This window comes from Prionailurus viverrinus, chromosome E2 (genome assembly GCF_022837055.1).
Source record: "Prionailurus viverrinus isolate Anna chromosome E2, UM_Priviv_1.0, whole genome shotgun sequence".
NCBI lineage: Eukaryota > Metazoa > Chordata > Mammalia > Carnivora > Felidae > Prionailurus > Prionailurus viverrinus.
The window spans coordinates 2,419,729-2,443,414 of NC_062575.1; the positions used below are offsets into that span (position 1 = coordinate 2,419,729).

The 23,686-nt window shown below is 42.8% G+C and overlaps 1 protein-coding gene and 1 long non-coding RNA gene across 6 annotated transcripts in view; one reads left to right on the forward strand and one right to left on the reverse strand.

Moving 5' to 3' along the window:
* The window catches only part of LOC125152479 (zinc finger protein 470), a 46,920-nt gene that overhangs the window by 14,069 nt on the left and 9,165 nt on the right, over positions 1 to 23,686 (reverse strand). For 2 of the 5 annotated variants that reach the window (XM_047834438.1, XM_047834439.1), the window contains 6 exons: positions 23,123 to 23,249; positions 22,846 to 22,941; positions 20,887 to 21,050; positions 20,147 to 20,261; positions 19,256 to 19,351; positions 8,189 to 12,379 (listed from right to left, as the gene is read on the reverse strand). In XM_047834438.1, the coding sequence (XP_047690394.1) occupies positions 10,677 to 12,379; positions 19,256 to 19,351; positions 20,147 to 20,261; positions 20,887 to 21,050; positions 22,846 to 22,941; positions 23,123 to 23,249 (2,301 nt within the window). In that variant the 3' untranslated portion in view covers positions 8,189 to 10,676. Of the gene's footprint in view, positions 12,380 to 19,255; positions 19,352 to 20,146; positions 20,262 to 20,886; positions 21,051 to 22,845; positions 22,942 to 23,122; positions 23,250 to 23,686 lie in introns of those variants that run through there. The other 3 variants (XM_047834441.1, XM_047834440.1, XM_047834437.1) reach the window with 2 other exon arrangements.
* Positions 78 to 3,874, forward strand: LOC125152511 (uncharacterized). Its single transcript, XR_007147229.1, has 3 exons — positions 78 to 227; positions 1,073 to 1,152; positions 3,616 to 3,874. It is a non-coding gene; the product is annotated as an uncharacterized LOC125152511 (long non-coding RNA).

A 23,686-nucleotide genomic window follows, 5' to 3' on the forward strand; every position in this document is an offset into this window, starting at 1 on the left:
CAAAGTACAGGCCGCCTCCCTGAAGCGAGCCGAGTCCCGAGGATTCTGGGAACCCCCGCCAGGCTCAGAGTGCGCAGGCGCCGCCGTGAGGCGCACAGCGCGGAGGCCTGGGTACTGCGTCCCCGCGCCTGCGCCTATAGTATCGCTGGAGGCGTGCGGCGCGCAGGCGCTCGGAAAGTGGGCGGGGCTTAGGGCAGGCGGGGCCAGAAGCGGATCCTTATTGATAGGTGAGTAGAGATCTGAGTTTTGACTGTTTTGTGTCCTTGTGATTTGTGACTCTGTGTTTGTGTGTGTGTGTGTGTGTGTGTCTGAGTTTTGACTGTTTTGTGCCCTTGTGATTTGTGAATGTGTGTGTGTGTCTGAGTTTTGACTGTTTTGTGCCCTTGTGATTTGTGAATGTGTGTGTGTGTCTGAGTTTTGACTGTTTTGTGCCCTTGTGATTTGTGACTGTGTATGTGTGTGTGTAAAGAAATAAAATTCCCAAGTGTGCAGAGGCTGGTCCACTACCTAACACTCCCAACTTAAGCCACTCTCAGACACATCCCGTCACTCGAAGCAATACAGCCCCATCGAGGCGCTGGTTTTCCAGGATCCAATCTCTCTGACTTTGTGGACCCCGCCATGAAGTGAATTGTAGCTGCGACGACGCCATCTTTAAGTAACTGTAAATGGAAGCTTAGTGTTTGTAATAATTTGTGGTTAGAATCAGATAAAGACGATACTGATAGTTTCCATTTTATTTTAACTTTTTAACATTTATTCATTTTTTTGAGAGACAGAGCATGAGTGGGGGAGGGGCAGAGAGAGAGAGAGAGAGAGATACACACACACAGAATCCAAAGCAGGCTCCAGGCTCTGAGCTGTCAGCACAGAGCCCGATGCAGGGCTCGAACTCACCAACGGTGAGATCATGACCTGAGCCGAGGTTGGCTGCTTAACCGACTGAGCCACCCAGGCACCCCTGATATTCTCCATTTTAGAAGTAATGTATAAAGAGTTTGGAAACCTTTACTGACATCTTCACAAGAAAAACATTCAACAAACTGAAAATCAACAACTTTTTTTTTTTAAGACCCATCAGAAAATAGAAGTCACAAAAGAAACCACACCCCAAAAATTGGAAAGACCGGCAAATACTGAAAATCATGGCAGGTATGAGCTTACCTGAAGCAGATGCTGCTGGAATCATAAACTGTTACACACTCTTCACTGGTAATTTTGGTGAACTGGAGGTTTAGTGTGGACTACACTGTGAGTTTAAAACTCCTGGAGCCCTATGGGGCGCCTGGGTGGCTCAGTCGGTTAAGCGGCCGACTCCGACTCCGGCTCAGGTCATGATCTCGCGGTCCGTGAGTTCGAGCCCTGCGTCGGGCTCTGTGCTGACAGCTCAGAGCCTGGAGCCTGTTTCCGATTCTGTGTCTCCCTCTCTCTCTGCCCCTCCCCCGTTCGTGCTCCGTTCCTCTCTGTCTCAAAAATAAATAAACGTTAAAAAAAATTTTTTTTTTTAACTCCTGGAGCCCTAGATGGGCTCTCCTACTTTCATGGATTTTACCTCCAGGAACTCCACCAAGTTTTAACGCTAAAGGTCAGGGTGGGGGAATCTTCTTGAGTTTTGGGCAAGGGGAGGGGAAAAGTAAACATTTTGTAGTACACTCAGAGCATTTTCCATAACAAAACCCTGCACTTAGGAAAACTACATACCAGAGACTTTTTGGACTTGAGGGAAGGCATTTGGGCAGGTCCAGCCTCTCTAGTCTTTCTGCCTCAGTAAAGGCTAAGAAGCACTTCTGAAGGTCAGAGTCCAAGTGCCCAAGCCCACTGAAAAGCTGAGATTTAATCATAAGATTATACAATAGTTCCCCTTCCCCTTAATAGACTGCATACAGCTAAGGAAAGAGTGAGTGAGTTTGAGGACATGCCAATAGAAACTCTTCCAACTGAGATACAAAGAGAAAAAAAGAATGAAAAACACTCAGGGGGTGCCTGGGGTGGCTCAGTCAGTTGAGCATTGGATTCTTGATTTAGGCTCAAGTCATGATCTCACTGTTCAGAGCCTGCTTGGGATTCTCCACCCCCCCCACCCCAATTCTCAAAATAAATAAAACTTTTAAAAAAGAGTACCAAAATAACAACCATCAGAATATCCAGGAACCATGGGACAATTACAAAAGGTATAACATATGCATAATTGTAATACCAATAGAAGGAAGGAAAAGAAATATTTGAAGTAATAACGGCTGAGAGGTTTCTAAAGTTAAAATGACAGACACCAAGCCACAGATCCAGGAAGCATAGACAATACCATGGCAGGACAAATATATACAAAAAACATATACACCTAGGCATATCATATTCGGATGCAGAAAAATCAAAGATAAAATCTTGGAAGATTGCCAGAGGGGAAAAGACACCTAAGGGAGAAAATAATAATATAAAAGTCTCCATTAAAACCAAAGATGACATAAAGAAAAGGGGAAACAAAATATTGATTATGTAAGGTGACTGTCAATCTAGCACTCTTGCTAATGCCCTTACAGGTTCTAATTGGTTTTTATAGGTAAATCTTCATATCTACCAATAATAACAGTTATATCTACTCTCTCCCTATCACTGCGTCTCTTAGTTCTTTCCTTCCTTACGGGATGGCTGGACCTCCAGTACCATGCTATTTGGTAGGAGCAATACTGGATGTACTTGTCTTATTTTTAGTGTCAAAGTGAAAGCATTAAGTACAGTTGTACTTACTATTTTTTTATGTTTATTTATTTTTGAGAGAGAGACAGAATGTGAGTGGGGAAGGGGCAGAAAGAGAGAGAGACAGAGAATCTGAAGCAGGCTCCACACTCAAACCCATGAACTGTGAGATCATGACGTGAGCTGAAATCAAGAGTCAGTCACTTAACCATCTGAGCTATCCAGGCACCCCCAGCAACCCTCAGTTTTTCTCTATAGTTACGAGTCTCTTATGGTTTGCCTCCTTCTCTGTTTTTATCTTATTTTTCCTTCCCTTCCCCTATGTCCATGTTTTGTTTCTTAAATTTCACATATGAGTAAAATCATATGGTATCTGTCTTTCTCTGACTGGCTTATTTCCTTAGCATAGTACCCTCTAGTTCCATCTGTGTAGTTGCAAATGGCAAGATTTCATTCTTTTCCTTTGCAGAGTGATATTCCATTGTGTGTGTGGGGGGGGGTATATAAATATATATATACCACATCTTCTTTATCCATTCATCAGTCAGTGGACATTTGGGCTCTTTCCATACTTTGGCTATTGTTGACAGTACTGCTATAAACATTGGGGTGTATATGTCCCTTCGAATCAGCATTTTTGTATTCTTTGGGTAAATACCTAGTAGTGCAATTGATGGGTTGTAGGGTAGTTCTATTTTTAACGTTTTGAGGAACCTCCATACTGTTTTCCCTAGTGGCTACACCAGTTTGTATTCCCACCAGCAGTGCAAAAGAATTTCCCTTTCTCCACATCCTCGCCAACATCTCTTGTTTCCTGAGTTGTTAATGTTAGCCATTCTGGCAGGTGTGAGGTGGGATCTCATTGTGGTTTTGATTTGTACTTCCCTGGTGATGATTGATGTTGGCCTGTTCACTTTCAAGGAAGCCAGCTGCCATGTTGTGAGCTGTCCATGTGGAAAGAATTGATGTGTCCAGACAAAAGCCAGCAAGGACCCCAACCCAGCCAACAGTTTAAATGAGTGCGTCTGCAAGATGATTGTCTTCCCATGAAGCCTTCAGGTGAATGTCGCACTGGCTAACAACGTGCCTGCAGCCTTGTGGGAATTGAGGCACCCAGCTAAGCCACACCTGGACTCCTTACCCAAAGAGTGAGATAATAAACATGTTTGTTTTAAGCCACTATGCTTTAGTGTAATTTGATACACAATAGCTAACTAATTTGCCACTGTACCTCTTAAACTCTATGATACAGTAAGTTAAAATAGGGATTCTCTTAGTAGTCATGGATATCACAGGGATTAGAATGACAGTAACTACTGTTACTAACACCCATGTCATTCTTCATTCATATGAGGACTTTAAGACACAGAACAGATGAACATAAGGGAAGGGAAGCAAAAATAATATAAAAACAGGGAGGGGGACAAAACATAAAAGAGTCTTAAATATAGAGAACAAACAGAGGGTTGCTGCAGGGGTTGTGGGAGGGGGGATGGGCTAAATGGGTAAGGGGCTTAAGGAATCTACTCCTGAAATCATTGTTGCACCGTATGCTAACTAACTTGGGTGTAAATGAAAAAAATAAAATTAAAAATACAACAAAAAAACACCATGTCATTAACTTAACCCATATGAGTTAATTTTTCACTCCCATAATAATCCATTCCTGGTGTTCTTCAGTGACTGATGGCTTTCATCCAAATAGTAGTTTAGGGGCCTGGAGTTCTTCCATATTGCAGTTTCGCCATTTCCATGTTATCAAGATTCTTCTTCCAGCTGGACCATACAGCCGCATCATAACAAAGCCCCAGTTGACATATTCCTATCCAAACCACACTGAAGATTAGTCTAATAGCCATAACTAGAAGCAAGAGTGGCTGGGTAATGTAGAACATACCTGGATATTCACACTCCAGAATCAACTCCAGACAATAGAAAAAGGGGTGGTCATCTAGTCATAACACAGGTAGCATTAACAAATACCCAGGACCTTGGAAAATAATCATTACAGGTTTTTGGTGACCGGACCTGCTATAAACTACATGTATAAATGCAAGTCTTGGGGCGCCTGGGTGGCGCAGTCGGTTAAGCGTCCGACTTCAGCCAGGTCACGATCTTGCGGCCTGTGAGTTCGAGCCCCACGTCAGGCTCTGGGCTGATGGCTCGGAGCCTGGAGCCTGTTTCCAATTCTGTGTCTCCCTCTCTCTCTGGCCCTCCCCGGTTCATGCTCTGTCTCTCTCTGTCCCAAAAATAAATAAACATTGAAAAAAAAATTAATAAAAAAAATTAATTAAAAAAAAAATAAATAAATAAATGCAAGTCTTTTAGGAATTCCAGTGGAAATGTTCATAGTGATTTTTGTTACACTCATTCAAGAGTACTCAGTCCTTTTTCTTTCTTTTTTTTTTTTAATGTTTATTTTTTAGAAAGAGATAGAATGCGAGTGGGTTGGGGCAGAGAGGGAGACACAGAATCCGAAGCAGGCTCCAGGCTCCGAGCTGCCAGCACAGAGCCTGACGTAGGGCTCGAACTCGCGAGCTGTGAGATCATGACCTGAGCTGAAGTCGGCCGCTCAACCGACTGAGCCACCCAGGCGCCCCTACTCAGTCCTTTTTCTATTGACACAAGTCTGTGTGGGACTTGACAGCCATGCCATGAAGTGTTTTTAACTAAAACAAAACCCTAATGCGGTTTCAACCCTGGAGATCAATGATTAAATATGGTGGAAAGATCAAGTATTAGAACATCCTTGGAGTTCTGCGGTTTATTACAACGATTTCATTTTCTTCCTGTGGCTAACAGTTACCCTGTAATTCAGCTACAACACATGACATAGTTCAGTACTCCCCTTTCAAATGCAATCTGTCATGAGAAGTCCCAATACATAAAGGAGGAGGCTTGAGGAAAATTTTAAGATGTTAGTGCTTCACGTCAAAAGAACATAGAAAGGCTACCGGCCCCTGACAGGGGCCCTTGCAAAAGGTGAGCCAGAGGCTTAGACGCAAATAACCCAAGCCAGCATTTTAAACCCCTGAATTCTTTTGTCTTCTGTCACAAAGGAGATATGGTAAGGAGGATGAGTAGGGAGGTTTCTTAAGGCTTGAGAGAATTCAAAGTTTTCTAAGATGCTTGAATCCTTCATGATGGCTCCATTTTAACAACATAGATTCAGAGCTTTCTTAAGACCTCAGTTTCATTTAAGAGACGTGACAAGTTGGGATTCAGTAAAAAATCATAGCTCAACAACTAACTGGACCCACTGTGGCTTTCATGGTTAGAGAGTAAGATGATTACCAACATAATCACAAAAAGGCCTTGATTTTAACTCTTTGCTTAAGGCCACAATCTCAAGTGGCCTTTTAATGATCTAATTTCATTATAAACAAGCATCACACATGCTTTTTGGACTAGGATTCCTCATCGCCTTTCGTTGTTGCTAAGAGCTACCTAGTCATTAATGTGCCATGGGCTTATAATCCTCCCCTATCAAAGAGAGCCTTTCTGAGGTGCCTGGGTGGCTCAGTCGGTTAAGTGTCTGACTCCTGATTTCCACTCAGGCCATGATCTTGCTGTTCGTGGGATCAAGCCCTGTGTCTGGCTCTGCCCTGACAGAAGGGAGCCTGCTTGGGATTCTCTTGCTCTCCCTTCTCTCTGCCCCTCGCCTGCTCTCTCTCTCTCTCAAAAATAATCATTAAAAAAATAAATAACAGCCTTTCCTAGGGTTGAATGCATCACTGTATTTATAGCAGCATTATTTACTGTAGTTAAATTATGGAAGCAGCCTGTGTCCACTGATAGATGAATGGGTAAAGAACATGTACACACACACACACATACACACACACACACACACACACAATGGAATATTAGCCATCAAAAGGAATGGAATCTTGCCATGTGCAATGACACAGATGGAACTAGACAGTTTATGCTAAGTGAAATAAGTCAGAGAAAGACAAATGCCACAATTTCACTCATATGAGGAATTTAAGAAACAAAACAAATGAGCAAAAGGAAAAAAGACAAACCAAGAAATACTCTTAAACCAAGGAGGTGGCTGGCAGGATGGGTGAAATAGATAAAAGGGATTAAGAGCACGGTTCTCTTGATGAGAACTGAGCAATGGATAGAACTGTTGAGTACCTATATTGTACATCTGCAACTACTATAACACTGTATATTATCTACACTGGAGTTAAAATAAAATTGAAAAAAGAATAGCCATTCCTAATACAAAAGTTTCTCATCTTTTGATCTATCTCAGCAATCCTTAATATTCTGCTTCCCTATTGTTTGATAATCATTTTCTTTCTTTTTTTTTTTTTTTTTTTAAGTTCATTTATTTTTGAGAGCGAGCACATAAGGGAGGGGCAGAGAGAAAAGGAGACAGAGGATCCAAAACAGGCTCCATGCTGACAACAGAGAGCCCGATGAGGGGCTCAAACTCACAAACTGTAAGATCATGAGCTAAGCCAAAGTCAGACACTTAACTGACTGAGCCACCCAGGCGCCCCTGATAATCATTTTCTAGTATCAGTTGCCACATGGGCTAGCTTTGGGAACAAAAAAGGCAGACTTTAACTTAAAATTAGAATATATTTTTTAAAGTAGGCTTCGTGCCCAGTGTATAGCCCAACACAAGGCCCAAACTCACGACCCTCAGATCAAGACCTGAGCTGAGATCAAGAGTCAGACGCCCAACCCACTGAGCCACCCCAGGCGCCCCAGAAGTTAAATATTGGAAGAATACCAAGTACTTCACAGATTTAAAAACCTGGACAGGAATGGTTTTAGTGGATCAGACTGGCATGTAGGGGTGCAGAAATCTTCAGGCTGCTGTCAAAGAATGGCTCACTTCCAACGATGGTACTTCCTTCCGCTGGTACAAGGGCCCCAGCCCATCACAATGGACACCGACTATGCAAGGCTGAACATTGGCCTTTTAATGATCTAATTTCATTATAAACAAGCATCACACATGCTTTTTGGACTGAACATTCAGCAGGGCTGAACATTGGCCCTGCTCCTGTCCCTGTGTCTCCAAACCACAAATGGGAAATCTGATTGGCTTAATTGCAGCCACGTGTGACTGGCAGTTCACCAGAGCACCACAGAATGAAGAAAGGGAACGTGCCAACAAAGAGCTAGAAGTGGGTGTGCGAAAGACAAAAAACAGATTTTGGGCACCTGGTGGATCAGTTGGTTAAGCCTTTGACTTTGGCTCAGGTCATGATCTCATGGTTCATGCGTTCAAGCCCCACATTGGACTCTGTGCTGACAGCTCAGAGCCTGGAGCCTGCTTCGGATTCTGTGTCTTCCTCTCTCTCCACCCCTCCCCTGCTCATGCTGTCTCTCTCTCTCTCAAAAATGAATACACATTAAAAAAATACTTTATAATACAAAAAAAGACAAAAAAGGTTTCAACATTTATACTGAAAAAACATGTATATATACACACACACACACACACATATACACGCAAACATATATATATCCAATATTAATTTTGACTCTATGGCTACAAGATGAGTTTACATATTAGGTTTTGCAAGTCACATGTTTCTTTTAATATATTGTGGATGGACAACTCTCCATAGAGGCATACATAGAATTTAATCTCTTTCTCTAACCAGACAATACAGTATTGGATAATCACAATTTAATGAACCTGCTTGGCAGGATGCTGAAATCCAATTTATCATAATTACAACAATTCTGCAATAAACATTATTTACATCTATTTATTCCAACGGGACAAAACTCCTAGATCCAGAGTTACTGTTGCAAAAGGAATGCACATTTATAATGTTGGTAGGTCATACTATATTGCCATCCTGAAAGACAGGAGACCGATTTACACTGCTGATGATCAAGTATCTGTTTGCCACACTGATGCCAATAGTGGATATTATCCAAATGTTAAACTGAAATCCATTGGAAAGCCAAGAAATTTTGTTTTAACTTGTAATTTTCTGATGAGTGAGACTAAGAACTTTACAGATTGTCTTTACTCATTTGAACTCTGCAACTGACATGTCTGTTGGGAATGCACTATTTTTTCCCACTGCTTTGTATGTGTAATAGCTCTTTGTTCCTAAATGACTTGTCACATAACTTGTATTAGTCTGTCAATTATCTTTCACATCTTTTGGGGGCCTTTCACCATTCTGAAGTTTTAGATCTTTGTATAACCCAACTTACTCTCTTGCCCATGTCTTCTAGGACCCGAGTTAGGAAAGATTTCCTCTTTTTTAGGTTGTTTCTTGCATATCACTTCCTAATTAGAAATGTTAACAACAATTTAAGTGTGTGTGTGTGTGTGTGTGTGTGTGTGTGTGTGTGTGTGTGTGTTTGACAGAATGGATAACCAATTGTCAAAACATAATTTCCCCCATAATGAAAAACCAGTCTTAGTTTATATCAAAATCTGAAATGCTAAGAAACCTATTTTTAAAATGTCCTGCTTATGCTTGCCACATTAGCTTTCCTTGTGCTGTTTCAACTAGAACTGTCAAAGTAAACATATCCTACGGGGACTCTGTTGTGAATGACAATTTACAAACACTTTAACAGTACTGAGTATTTCATCTAGAAAAACAGATTTCTCCTCTACTGACATATTCTTATATTTCAATAATTCCTTTTTATGTCTATTCATAAGTTGCCTTGTAGTTTGTCTGGTTTTTGAAGTGAGAGTTGCATTATGCTCATAGAAATGATTAGAACTTTTTGTATATTCTCCGTGCTACAGCAGGGTTTGGCAGACTTTTTCTGTAAAAGGAAAGAGAGTAAATATTTGAGCTTTGCCTCAATACTGACTCAACTCTGCCATTGTGGAGTGAAAGCAGCCACAGGAAATATGTGAACAAGTGAGTGTGAATGTACGGCAATAAAATTTTATTTACAGACACTGACATTTAAATTTAATGTAAATTTTCACGTTGTCACAAAATCTTCTATTCACTTGTTCAACCATTTAAAATTTTAGACCATGGGCCATACAAAACTAGTCAGTGAGACTTTGACCGTGAGTCACAGTTTGCTGAGACCTGCTTTAGATCAGCTTAGCTTATCAGTTGACAGTTCCTTAAAAGTTTAATGAGTTCATAGGGGCGCCTGGGAGCTTAGTCGGTGAAGTGTCCGACTTCGGCTCAGGTCATGATCTCGCGGTCCGTGGATTCGAGACCCGCGCCTGTCTCTGTGCTGAAAGCTCAGAGCCTGGAGCCTGCTTCGGATTCTGTGTCTCCCTCTCTCTCTCTACCCCTCCCCCACTCATATTCTGTCTCTCTCTCTCAAGAATAAGTAAACATTAAAAACAAAAGTTTGAGTTCATTTCTGAGCTCAGGTGATTTTAAATAGATCTTTCCAAATTTTCTAAGTCTTGAGTACCATGTCAACAGTTTTAACTTTGTGCGTATAAATCTTGCATTTTTTTTTTTTATTGTTTCAGCTCTTTTGTTCCAAGCGGACAACTCATCCATGTTCTCTACACTAAGACTGTTCTCAGATGGATAGTAAAGCTGAATTTCCTCACCAATAAAGTCGCATCACCTCACATTTATGCAGATGAGCTGGAAAGCCACAGTTCTCACTCAACATTATGGAACCGAGTTTTAAACCACTGCTGGCCAAACCTCACTGACTACCTGTAAGCTACCTCGATGGGTGTCTCCTGGCCTCCTTCTATGCACTGTTTTATTCAGAGATGACCCTGATGACTCTTCAATGTTCCCAAACAATGTTTTTTCAACACCTGGGATGAACCAGGCACCGTGCTAAGCACATCTTACGGATTAACCAGTTTAAAGGATCCCAACGCAAGTTTTTATATGAGGAGTGATCTGTATTTACACTTTAAAAAAAAATCAGGCTGACTGCAACGTGGAGAAGAAACTCATAAAGGAAACAACAAAACCACACTGAACAGACAGAGGGGCCCGTGTTTGAACTACTGGCACAGTCCAGCTGAAATAACACTGAGACTAGGGGGACGACAGTGACGGTGGACCCCAGAGGAACCTGGGGAGAAGATCCACAGGACTCGATGTGGAAGGGAAAGACGGGCGTGCTGTTGCCTCTCCATTATGAGTTCTTGGGTGAGCAAGGTGTGCGCTCTGCCTGAAGACTTTCCTGCTTTTCTTGTAGTTGTAGGATCTCTCTCCAGTGTGGACTCTTTTATGTTGATTAAGGTGTCCGATTTGGATGAAGGTTTTCCTACATTCTTTGCATTCATACGGTTTCTTTCCAGAGTGAATTCTCTGATGTACACTAAGGGACTGGCGATGGCTAAAGGCTTTGCCACATGCACTACACTCGTAAGGTTTTTCTCCTGTATGACTTCTGCGATGACAAATAAGGGATGACTTTGTCTTGAATGCCTTCCCACATTCAATACATTCATAAGGTCTTTGGCCAGTGTGAAGCCTCTGATGTTGAGTACAGGATGAGTTATCACCAAAGGCCTTCCCACATTCGACACATTTGTAGGGTTTCTCTCCAGTATGAACTCTCTGGTGTTGAATGAGGTGTGTGGTTTGGCTGAAGGCTTTACCACATTCCTTACATTCATATGGTTTCTCTCCCGTATGAGTTTTCTGATGCTGTGCAAGGTGAGCCTTCTGGGTGAATGCTTTACTACAAACCTTACATTCATAGGGCTTCTCTCCAGTATGAATTCTCTGGTGAGTAGCCAGCTGTGAACTGATGCTGAAGGATTTACCACATTCCCCACATTCGAAGGGCTTCTCCCCAGTATGGATCCTCAAATGACTAGCAAGGTGTATATTCTGCCTAAAAGCTTTCCCACACTCTTTACATTTAAAAGGCTTTTCTCCAGAATGCACTCTTTGATGTTGAGTGAGTGATGCATGATGGCTGAAGGCTTTTCTGCAAACATCACATTCATATGGTTTTTCTCCAGTATGAATCCTTTGATGCACAGTAAGGGATGAGCCATACCTAAAGGATTTGTCACATACATCACATTTGTAGGGTTTCTCTCCAGTATGAATTCTCCTATGTTGATTAAGTCCTATGTGATCACTGAAGGCTTTCCCACAATCGATGCAATCAAAGGGTTTCTCCCCAGTGTGGTAATATCTCCAATGACGTATAAGGGATGTGTTCTGTATGAAGGCTTTCCCACATTCAATACATTCATAAGGCTTCTTGCCAGTGTGACATCTCTGATGTCTAGCAAAGGATGAGCCGTCACTGAAGGCCTTTCCACATTCGTTACATTTATAGGGTTTCTCTCCAGTATGAATTCTCTGATGAACAGTAAGGGATGAGCTCTGGGTAAAAGTTTTCTTACATTCATTACATTTGAAAAGTTTTTTTCCTGCATAAATTCCTGTATGTCTTATTACCACTGAATTTTTGGGGAAATTTTTCTTAACTGAATCATGATTATGAACTCTCTCTTCTGAAATGTCCAAATGAAACCATCTTCCAGATTTGTTAAAAGTACGTTCTCTTTCCTTCGAGAGCATCTTGTTATGAGTGATTGTCTCTTGCCTGAATTGTGTCTCCTGACCTACCAGCTTCCTTTCAAACACACCCTCAGAATCCCAATTTTCTCTGAAAGTGGAACACTCCAAATTAGTGTTTGAAGTTCTGTCTGTTACTTCAGCAAATGAATCCTGCTTTAGAAATAATTCCTGGGTCTCATGTATAGATTGTTGACCTGAAAGATATCAAGAAATAAATATCTCCTTTATTGTGTGCTAGAAAAAAAAAAGGAATTTGTTAAAAGGGAATTGTGAATGAATTCAGTGGTTGGTGAATTAAACCCTAATTAAACCACATAAGCTAGGTGCCTCTAACATGTAAACATGGGGTCTACAAAGTATGTAAGTAAGCCCCAGGAGCCTAGGAGGGGCGAGTAGAAAAGAATTAAGTGTTTGTGGAATCAGTTACATATTAGGGGAAAGGAACTAGGAAAACGTTCTGCAATCACACCACCTAAAAATTCTCTGGCATTCATTGCCTTTACTCTCTCTCCTGCCCTGTGCATCCTACTTCAATGTCAGAGCAGTCATCACATCACAAAAGCTATTCCAAGAAGCAAACCCAAAGCACAAAGAGGAGAGCTTATTCTTCAACATTTACCACGATTATCTGAAGGCTTATTCCCCTACAACCAGCAAATGGTGTTTCTGCTAACTGCATCTTCTTTGAGTAATTTTAACAAAACCTACCTTACCAACTGACAGCAGAAGCTCAGTGGACATAGAATACCATTTTTACACCTACCTGCATGCTTTCCCAGGCCTGACACTTCTCTGGACCTTGCAATTTAAGTTCTCGGTTTGAAGCAACTGTTTTTACAAAAACAATGAGCACTACCATTTATATTTCATCACACCACATACACAACTGGACAGTCGTATGTCTTACCTCGGACTCTAACGCTTACGTGCAGGAGTGTATCTGCCTGAAGTCCTTTTGCTAAAATCACTTAGCATGCACCCAAAATTTGTGCACGTATAGTTATATCTCAATAAATACATGTAGACGAAAGTGGTATTGCAGAGATGATGCAGAGAGTCAAATGTCTGGGAAAAAAGTGATCTTAAAAAAGGGAAAATAAACTCTTTTTAAATGACCTCTAAACACTAAAAGTTTTCCTTCTTAGATTGGTAACAAGACAAGGATGCCTGCTTTTCCAACTTCTACTCAACACGGTACGGGAAGTTCTAGCCAGAGCAATTAGAAATAGAAAAGGCATCCTAGCTAGAAAGGAAGAAGTAAAACTGTATGTGTAAATGGTGTGATCCCATATATACAAAACCCTAAAGAATCCATGAGAAAAGTATTAGAGCTAATAAATCAATTCATCAAAATTAAAAGATACAAGATCAACACAGAAAAATCAATTGTACTTCTATACACTAGAAATGAACAATCTGAAAAGGAAATTATGAAAGCGATTCCATGAAAGATAGCTTAAAAGAATGAATTATTTAGGAATAAATTTACCCAAGGAGGTACAAAACTGTATGCTGGCAACTATAAAACATTGCTGAATGAAATCAAGAGGACATAAATGGGAAGACATCCTGTGTTCATGGATAGGAAGAGAGCAAGCAAGAAAGAAGTAACTCAAAGAAGACCAAATTTGTGATGTGGTACAAATGGATGAAACACATATTAATAAAAAGAAAAAACTATCAGGAAAACAAAAGGTCAACATAAATAAAGACTTCTACAAAAGCTTCTGTGAATAAAGACACCACCCGACTTAAACTACTGCATAGTGAGAAGAAACAGCAAGTGCGAACTAACACACTACACAAAAGCGGGAACAAAATGTATCACGTTTTTGAGACAGGGTTTATATTCATACTATATAAAGGCAAGAAAATGTGACCCAACAGAAATGTAGGAGATGAGTATAAAGACACCATTAACAGAATATGAACTCCAAATGGACTTAAATTTTTTTTTAACGTTTATTAATTATTGAAAGACAGAGAGAGACAGAGCACAAGCAGGGGAGGGGCAGAGAGGAGGAGACAAAGACTCCGAAGCAAGCTCTGGCTCCGAGCTGTCAGCACAGAGCCCGACACAGGGCTCGAACTCATGAACCGTGTTATCATGATCTGAGCCAAAGTCGGTCGCTTCACCAACTGAGCCACCCAGGCACCCCTGAACTCTAAATGGATTTAAACTGCCTATTTCTCAACATTACAAGTACTTGGGGAAATGCAAATTAAACGAAACCTCCATTTTCACCCAAGAGTTTCGCAAAACGTAAAAAAATACAAAGTACTCGCGACTGGTGAAGATGCCTAGAAACAGGTATTCTTATATACTGTTCCAATGGTATAGCATTATATCCATGAAACTTTTTTTTAAAGAAAATGTATACTTTGATCATGTACAAACTGGACCACAGCTTATTATAGGTAAAAACAGGAAAAAACCTAAATGTTCAAATATCCTTAACAGTAAACCAGTTAAGTAAATCATGGTATATCTACTTATTGTTATACTAGGCATCCATCAAAACAATGATGTAGGGGCACCTGGGTGGCTCAGTCGGTTAAGTGCCAAATTCAGCTCAGGTCATGATCTCACAGTTCGTGAGTTCGAGCCCCGCATCAGGCTCTGTGCTGACAGCTCAGAGCCTGGAGCCTGCTTTGGATTCTGTGCCTCCCTCTCTCTCTGCCCCTCCCCCGCTCACACTCTGTCTCTCTCTCTCTCAAAAATAAATAAACTTAAAAAATAAAAATAAGAAAAAATACAAAAATAAACTCAAAATGGATAAAGGACCTGAATGTGAGACAGGAAACCATCAAAACTCTAGAGAAAGCAGGGAAAAAACCTCTCTGACCTCAAATGCAGCAATTCCTTACTTGACACATCCCCAAAGGCAAGGGAATTAAAAGCAAAAATGAACAATTGGGACCTCATGAAGATAAAAAGCTTCTGCACTGCAAAGGAAACAATCAATGAAACTAAAAGGCAACCAACGGAATGGGAAAAGATATTTGCAAATAACATATCAGACAAAGGGCTAGTATCCAAAATCTATAAAGAGCTCACCAAACTCCACACCCGAAAAACAAATAATCCAGTGAAGAAATGGGCAGAAACCATGAATAGACACTTCTCTAAAGACATCCAGATGGCCAACAGGCACATGAAAAGATGCTCAATGTCGCTCCTCATCAGGGAAATACAAATCAAAACCACACTGAGATACCACCTCACGCTGGTCAGAATGGCTAAAATGAACAAGTCAGAAGACTATAGATGCCGGAGAGGATGTGGAGAACGGGAACCCTCTTGCACTGCTGGTGGGAATGCAAATTGGTGCAGCCACTCTGGAAAACAGTGCGGAGGTTCCTCAGAAAATTAAAAATAGACCTACCCTATGACCCAGAAATAGCACTGCTAGGAATACAGTGCTATTCCTAGGGATATATAGCCTATATTCCTTAGGCTATATCCTAAGGGATACAAGAGTACTGATGCACAGGGGCACTTGTACCCCAATGTTTATAGCAGCACTCTCAACAATAGCCAAATTATGGAAAGAGCCTAAATGTCCATCAACTGATGAATGGATAAAGAAATTGTGGTTTATATACACAATAGAGTACTACGTGGCAATGAGAAAGAATGAAATATGGCCCTTTGTAGCCACGTGGATGGAACTGGAGAGTGTGATGCTAAGTGAAATAAGCCATACAGAGAAAGACAGATACCATATGTTTTCACTCTTATGTGGATCCTGAGAAACTTAACAGAAGACCATGGGGGAGGGGAAGGAAAAAAAAAAAAAGGTTAGAGAGGGAGGGAGCCAAAACATAAGAGACTCTTAAAGACTGAGAACAAACTGAGGGTTGATGGGGGGTGGGAGGGAGAGGAGGGTGGGTGATGGGTATTGAGGAGGGCACCTTTTGGGATGAGCACTGGGTGTTGTATGGAAACCAATTTCACAATAAATTTCATATTTAAAAAAAATTTAAAAATTTAAAAAATTAAAAAATAAAAAAAAACCCAAAAACAAACAATGACGTAGAACTATACACATCAAGTTTCCGAGGACAAAAATGGAAGGACAATTTATAAAAGAATATATTAGACTACATAAGAATGTTTAAATTTTTACAAAATTACAAAAAGGTCTAATTAAACAAAAACTCATTACTGTATATGAAAAAGTTTGAAACAATACATCAAAGAATTAGTATGCTGACATAAAAAAAAAATCACTGGAACTTTTAAGAAGATAAGTTCTGTTAAGATAAGTTCTGGAACTGTTAAGACAAGAATAGAGAAATAATATAAATGAGGAACATTTTACAGAAGGATAAAGAAAAGAAACAAATGTATAAAAAGTATTCAATCTCTTTCACAATAAAACAAATAACTTTCGGGAATAGTCTTTCACCAGATACTAAGCAGGCAATCCCACCAGCATAGCCAGTGCTATGAGAAAGCAATTACACCCAAACATCAAGTCATCCCGTCACTGTTTAGAGTTGCTGAAAGCAAACGAAACCTTCAGAGCCTAAAAGACGTTCATACCCAGAGATGCAGCAATCTCAGAAAGGTATAGCTTCCACTTACATAAAGATACTGTTGCAAGTATATGTGTGTGTGTGTGTGTGTGTGTCGTGTGTGTGTGTGTGTGTGTGTGTATACATACATACATATATTTTAAATGTTTTTATTTGAAAAAGAAAGAGAGAGAGAGACAGCAGTGGAGGAGCAGAGAGCCAGTGAGGGAGAGAGACAGAATCCCAAGCAGGCTCAGCGCTGTTAGCACAGAGCCCAACATGGGGCTTGAACCCATGAACGATGAGATCATGACCTGAGCTGAAATCAAGAGTTAAATGCTCAACTGCCTGAGCCACCCAGGCACCCCGCAAGTATATTTTTGATACTAGAAATGTGAAGTAACCTAATTGAGACATGGGAAAAATGACATGGAATGCATGTGAAAAACATCTGTATGCATGGCTGAATGTACATACTGTAATTCTGACTACATGAACGATACGTGTTATCATGACTTGAAGAAGTCTACAGTTGCTTTGTTAACATATTGTGATTACAGGTCATGGTTTAATATTGTTTCCAAACAGGTGATGGGATTACATTTTCTACAAATCATTTTCTTTTTTCAAGTTTTATTTATTTACCTATTAAATATTATTTTATTTATTTTTTTATTTTAGAGAGAGCAAGCGCTCATGCATGTGCAAGCAGTGGGGAGAGGCAGAGGGAGAGAGAAAGAATCTTAAAGAGGCTCAGTGGGGAGCCCAATACGGGGCTCGATCCCATGACCCTGGGACTGGTTGCTAACCAACTAAGCCACCCAGGCGTTCCTCTTGTTTTTTTAAGATTTTATTTTTATAATCTATTTTTTAGTGTTTATTCATTTTTTTAAAGTTTATTTTGAGAGAGAAAGAGGGAGAGTATGCATTTGAGTGAACAAGGGAGAGGCAAAGAGAGGAGACAGAATCCCAAGCATCTGAGCCATCAGCACAGAGCCCAATGCAGGGCTCAAACTCACAGACAGTGAGATCATGATCTGAACTGAGATCAAGAATCAGACACTTAACCAACTGAGTCACCCGGACGCCCCTTAATGTTTATTCGTGTGTGTGTGTGTGTGTGTGTGTGTGTGTGTGTGAGAGAGAGAGAGAGAGAGAGAGAGAGAGAGAGAGAGAGCGAGCACGCACGCGTACAAGCAGGGGAGGGGCAGAGAGAGAGGGGGACAGAGGATTGGAAGTGGGCTCGTTGCCGTCAGCACAGAGCCCAATGTGGGGCTTGAATGAACAAACCTTGAGATAATAACCTGAGCTGAAGTCATATGAGTAACCAAGCCACCCAGGCACCCCAAAAATTTTATTTTGAAGTGATTTCTACACCCAATGTGGGGCTCAAACCCACAACCCCAAGATCAAGAGTGGCACACCCCATCAAAATGAGTCAGCCAGGCACCCCTACCTACAAATGATTTTTTTTTTAATGTTGATTTATTTATTTTTGAAAGAAAGAGAAAGAGAGAGAGAACAAGCGGGGGAGGGGCAGAGAGAGAGGGAGACACAGAATCAAAGCAGGCTCCACACTGTCAGCACAGAGCCCGACGTAGGGCTCGAACTCATGAGCCATGAGATCACGACCTGAGCCAAAGTTGGACACTTAACTGACTGAGCCACCCAGGCACCCCACAAATCATTATTTTCTGAAGAAATTTCTTTTCTCTCCCTTCTACATCAAAAGAGGAAGAGAGGGGCACCTGAACGGCTTAGTTGGTTAAGCATCTGACTCTTCAGCTCCGGTCACGATCTCATGGTTCATGAGTTTGAGTGCCGCATCGGGCTTTGCGCTAAAGGTGCGGAGCCTGCTTGAGATTCTCTCTTCCACTTTCTCTCTGGCCCTACCCTACTTGATCTCTCTCTCTCTCAAAATAAATAAACCTAAAAAAATTTTTTAAAAAAAGAGGAAGAGGCCCTCCACATATATTCTTGCAATCCAATTTCTGCCCCCCCCCACTCCCCGACTGAAACAAGGAAGCTACTAGGAATCAATCATCTCTGCCTCTGCAATGCCCTACCAGAAATTCTGCAAACTCTACTTCATTCATTCACCCATAAACATGTCTCATCCCTTCCACTGGAGGGACCATCTGCAACTTCAACGTATGCGTAACTTCCCTCCCTCTCCAACTACCTTCCAACGCCAAGCAGGATGGCACCCTCAAATAACTCTCAATTCGTGGGTCTTACAGGAGCAGATGCTCAATGAAATGAGTGGGCCATGTGATCACAGAAGATAGCTCAGAAGTACGCTGGGGTCAGGACAGGGACGTGTAAGGGACTGAGCACCTCTGAGTAGCCAAGCAGAAGAAGAACATACGAGGAATGAACTATCACCCGAGAGACAGCAGCAAAGAGGGAAAGAGAGTACTTTTGAAGCCCAGACCTCCATTTCCTGCCCAGACCCGGAGAACTCGGTGAAGTCCTGTGGGTCTCCTGAACCTCGGTGAGGACCCGGCCCCACCCGCAGCAGCGATTCGGCCCAGGCCTGCCACACTCACCTGACCCCAGCCCCTTCGGCAGCTCTCTGTCCACCATCCAGGGCTCCTTCTCTTGCTGCAGCAGAGAGACCAAGTTGGCCTTAGACACACAGGGCCCTGCACATGGAAACACATAGGTTCTGTCACACACATGACATTCTTCTTTTCTATTAAAAAAAAATTTTTTTTTAATGTTTATTTATTTTTGAAAGAGAGAGAGACAGAGTGTGAGCGGGGAAGGGGCAGAGAGAGAGAGAGGGAGACATAGAATCTGAATCTCAGGCTCCAGGCTCTGAACTCTCAGCACAGAGACCAACGCAGGGCTTGAACCCACGAACCGTGAGATCATGACCTGAGCCGAAGTCAGACGCTTAACCGACTGAGCCACCCAGGCGCCCCTTTTATATATATTTTTTGAAGTTTATTTATTTGGAGAGGGAAGTGAGAGAGCGCACACAAGAAGGAGAGGGCAGAGAGAAGGAGAGAGGATCCCAAGCAGACTTCAAGCTGCGAGCGTAGAGCCTGACATGGGGCTCAATCCCATGAACCACGAGATCACGACCTGAGCCGAAATCAAGAGTCAGATGCTTAACTGACTGAGCCACCCAGGGGCCCCTTGACACTCTTAAATCGAGAACCAGTTCCTTGGTTTTGAAAGAAAAGTGTTTAATTATAGTAAGAAGTATAAAGGGAAGTGAGCAGTATGTGAGACTCACTGAAGGCGATGCTTCAAGCACAATGAAGATGCCAACTTCCAACTCTACAAATGTCAAGTTCTCATCTTCAGAATCATGACAGAAATTTAGCTCAACACTTCAGAAGATCCCTCCCTGACCTCCACAATTCAAAACCAAGGAAAGGAAGTGGCGGATCCTGAAGACGGGTCCAGATTGAGGAGAGGGACATCCTTACCTACGGACCCCAGGTCACTACGATTCTCCCACATCACATTCTTACAGAAACTCTTCTGAGCTGGGTCCAGCTGCTGGGAGAAGTCTACGGCCATGTTCGTGATGGTCACCAAGCCCTGAAACGGTACAAACACGCTTTCGGATCAAACGGGCTCACAAGCCGGCAGTGGCTCTGGGAAGGTGTGTGACAGAGGCTGCCCGTGCCAAGAATTCTCACTCAGGTCCTGAGTGCTCCGGGTCACATAATGACCGGGCCCGGTCATACTGTATACGTTTGGGGGAAAAAGACAAAAATAGGAGAATCTGTTTCTGCCATGGGTGATCTATAATCCTGCAGAGGAGGATGAACTTACACACAGTATGAATTTCCCAAGGCTGACTGAAGGTCTCCCCACCTTCAACATGGCCGACTCAACAAGCCTGCAGGTTTTTTCTCCCACATAATCTCTGATGACAAGGGAGGGCGGAGATCCTGCTCCAAGTTTTCTCACGTCACGGCATGTTGAATGTTTCTGATTGAGACACGCTGGTGTGTGGCTCATGACAACTGAACCGCCCCCCTCTTCTGCTGCACATCAAGACCGCGTGCTCTTCCTTCTGGCCAGATCCTCTGTCTACAGGAAGCACCCTGTTCAAATGGAAACTTCTCCCGAACTTACCGGACTCGTGGTCTCTCCCTCAAGAAGGGTCTCTCTAGGAAGGCCACTGTGTCTTAGCTCAGTGGTTGATCTCCTGACTTACCGGTGGCCTCTCAAGCAGAGCACCGTAATCCAAGTCTTCCCCTAATATGGAGCATTCCAGACTGTGGTTTGTGAGTCTCTCCATGATCACCACCTGGGACAACTTTTCTTTACAGATGTCCTTCTTCGCGGGTAACTCCTTGGTCTCCGGCCCTGCCTCCAAATCTGAAAGGCATTAAGAAACCGAACCTTTCTCCATCATGTAGTAGAATGAAGAAAAATTCCAAAATGTAAGCAGAGGAATTAAGATCCTCAAAATAACACAATGTATTCAAAACTTTCTTTTTTCTTTTTTTAATTTGTTTTTTTTAATGTTTCTTTACTTTTGAGAGAGACAGAGACAGAATGCGACTGGGCTAGGGGCAGAGAGAGAGGGAGACACAGAATCTGAAACAGGCTCCAGGCCTCGAGCTGTCAGCACAGAGCCCGACGCGGGGCTCGAACCCATGAGCAGTGAGATCATGACCCGAAATGAAGTCGGACGCTCAACCGACTGAGCCACCCAGGCACCCTGAAAACTTTCTTATATGACTAACCAACCTTACAATCCCTTGTTTATGTAGCTTTAGTCCTAAAGGATACAATATGAGCTTTCTCACGTAGATATAAGATACCAGGTGGCTGATATAAACAAAGAGAGAAAGGAGGCTAAGGGAAAAAAAAACTGCTATACGATCCTTATTTCAGCAGTATTAAGTAAAACTCACTTTGACTCTTTCTCCATTTTTCCAGCAAAAATTTCTTCTCTCTTTTTTTTAAACAGTGCCTCTTTGATTACAATGCTAACTAACAAAAGTTCCAATCCCGGCTTTAGAAGTTCAAGTCTTCATAACCAACTAGAATCTCAGCAAGACATGAAGGATTGACAGAAGGGAAAAGCCATTTTGTTTTAGAAAATCCAGGGAACGTGAGCTAGTATGTTAAATGGAAAAGTTTCACAAAAACACCCTCCGAGCTCTCCTGTGCCACAGGACGACCCACGAGAGTTGTCAGAAGTTGTATCTGCACAGCCTGTCCTGTTCTGTCGATGCAAACCCTTCCCTTGAAATATGATTGGAACAAAGGTATCTTACAAGAGTCTCAATTCTTTGGAGATTACTGCCATTTCCTGCTGTAGTGACCTCCAAGAGCAGTCTAGAATTCCGATCTCTTGTCTTACTCAATCAATTTGTTCCAGAAGTAACACAGTAGTTGAAATACCTGTATCCCCACATGATAGAAATATCATTACGGTATCTGTAAGACTCGTCCCCTGAATCAGAAGCAGTGCTCCTGTCCCCCGAGAGCCAGTCACCCAGCTGTCCGCGCCTGTCTGATGACAGCCTTCCAGACCCATCCCCTGGCCTGCCGGTCTCTCTTGTATTTCTAACGTTTCTGCCAAAGACTGTACTCTCATTCTGGTTTCCCTGGCTTCAAACTGGGAGTGATTTTCCTTCTTCCTCTTACATCCCTATTGATACTTCACATACATGGGACAGCACTTTCTCCTTCACGTAAGCCATGGATATACACCTTACTTCTCATGCGACACGGTTAATTCTTTAAGAGCTTACAGTCATCTACCAAGCAGCATCTGATGGCCTCCCTCATAACTGACAAAAAAAGTCAATGAGAGAAGTCTATACAAGAAGTAGCCTTTTGATCAAAGAGAAATAAGATAGTAAAAATGACACCGGAACCAGCCAAGGATTTTCCAAAGAACGGACATGATTATGTAAGCCTGAAAGACAAAAGGTCTTAGAAGGAGCGAGGAAGAAACGGGATCCAGGGCCGAAGCAAGAAGTCATGTTCGCAGGGAGGGGAGCAGAGGCAGAGAGGAGACAGGGGAGCCCGTGCTCCAGAGGCCTCAATGCTCCCCCCACGCCCGGAGGCTCAGGAATTGCGTGCTGACCATCCTACGCGCCTAGGGCCTGAGCTGTGAGCCGCAGGGGCCACACCCCAGGAGGTCTCCCACACTCACCTGGGCCCCGGCCTCTTGTCAGCCTTCTCTTCACCATCCAGGGCTCTTTCCTCTGTTCCAACGAGGAGATCATATCGGGCTTGGAAACGCAGAGTCCTACGTACACAAGAACAGGAGGCGGTCATGCTGTGCGTCAGTGCAGACCCAAGGTGCGGGCCCCTGGGCCTGAGGAAAGGGAGACAGAGCAAGGCCCGGTGCTAAAGGAGCAGAGGGCTCTGAGTCAGGGCAGCGGCCGGGGCGAGAGGTGGCAGAATGAGGGGTGGAGGGACACCCTTACCCAGAGAGGCCAGGTTCCTGTAGTTCTCCAACATCACACTCCTGTACAGGTTCCTCTGAGCCGAGTTCAGCCACTCCCACTCCTCTTGGGAGAAATCTACGGCCACATCCCCGAACGTCACCAAGCTCTGAAAGGACAAAACCGCAGTCTTGTTCAATCAGTGCTGATGCCCTGACAGACTGGGCTTGTTATGGGCTACTTGTGTCCCCCAAAGTCATACACCGAAGTCTAACCCCCAGTACCTCAGAATGTGATGGTATTTGGAGACAGAACCTGAAAAGGGGTTGTTAAAAGTTAACTGAAGTCATGTGGTCGGGCCCGAATCCACTCTGACAGGTGTCCTTGTAAGAGGAGGAAGCCCCACGAGGGAGGCAAGTGCACAAAGGGAAGACAGGACGGGGACACGGCAGAGAGGGCGGCTGGCTGCAAGCCAGGGAGAAGTCTCAGAGAACACCAACCCTCCCGGCACCGTGACCTGGGACTTCCGGCCTCCAGAACTGACCGGGAAGATAAACGTCTGCTGTCCAAGCCTCCGGTCTGCAGGATTTTGTTACAGCAGCCTGA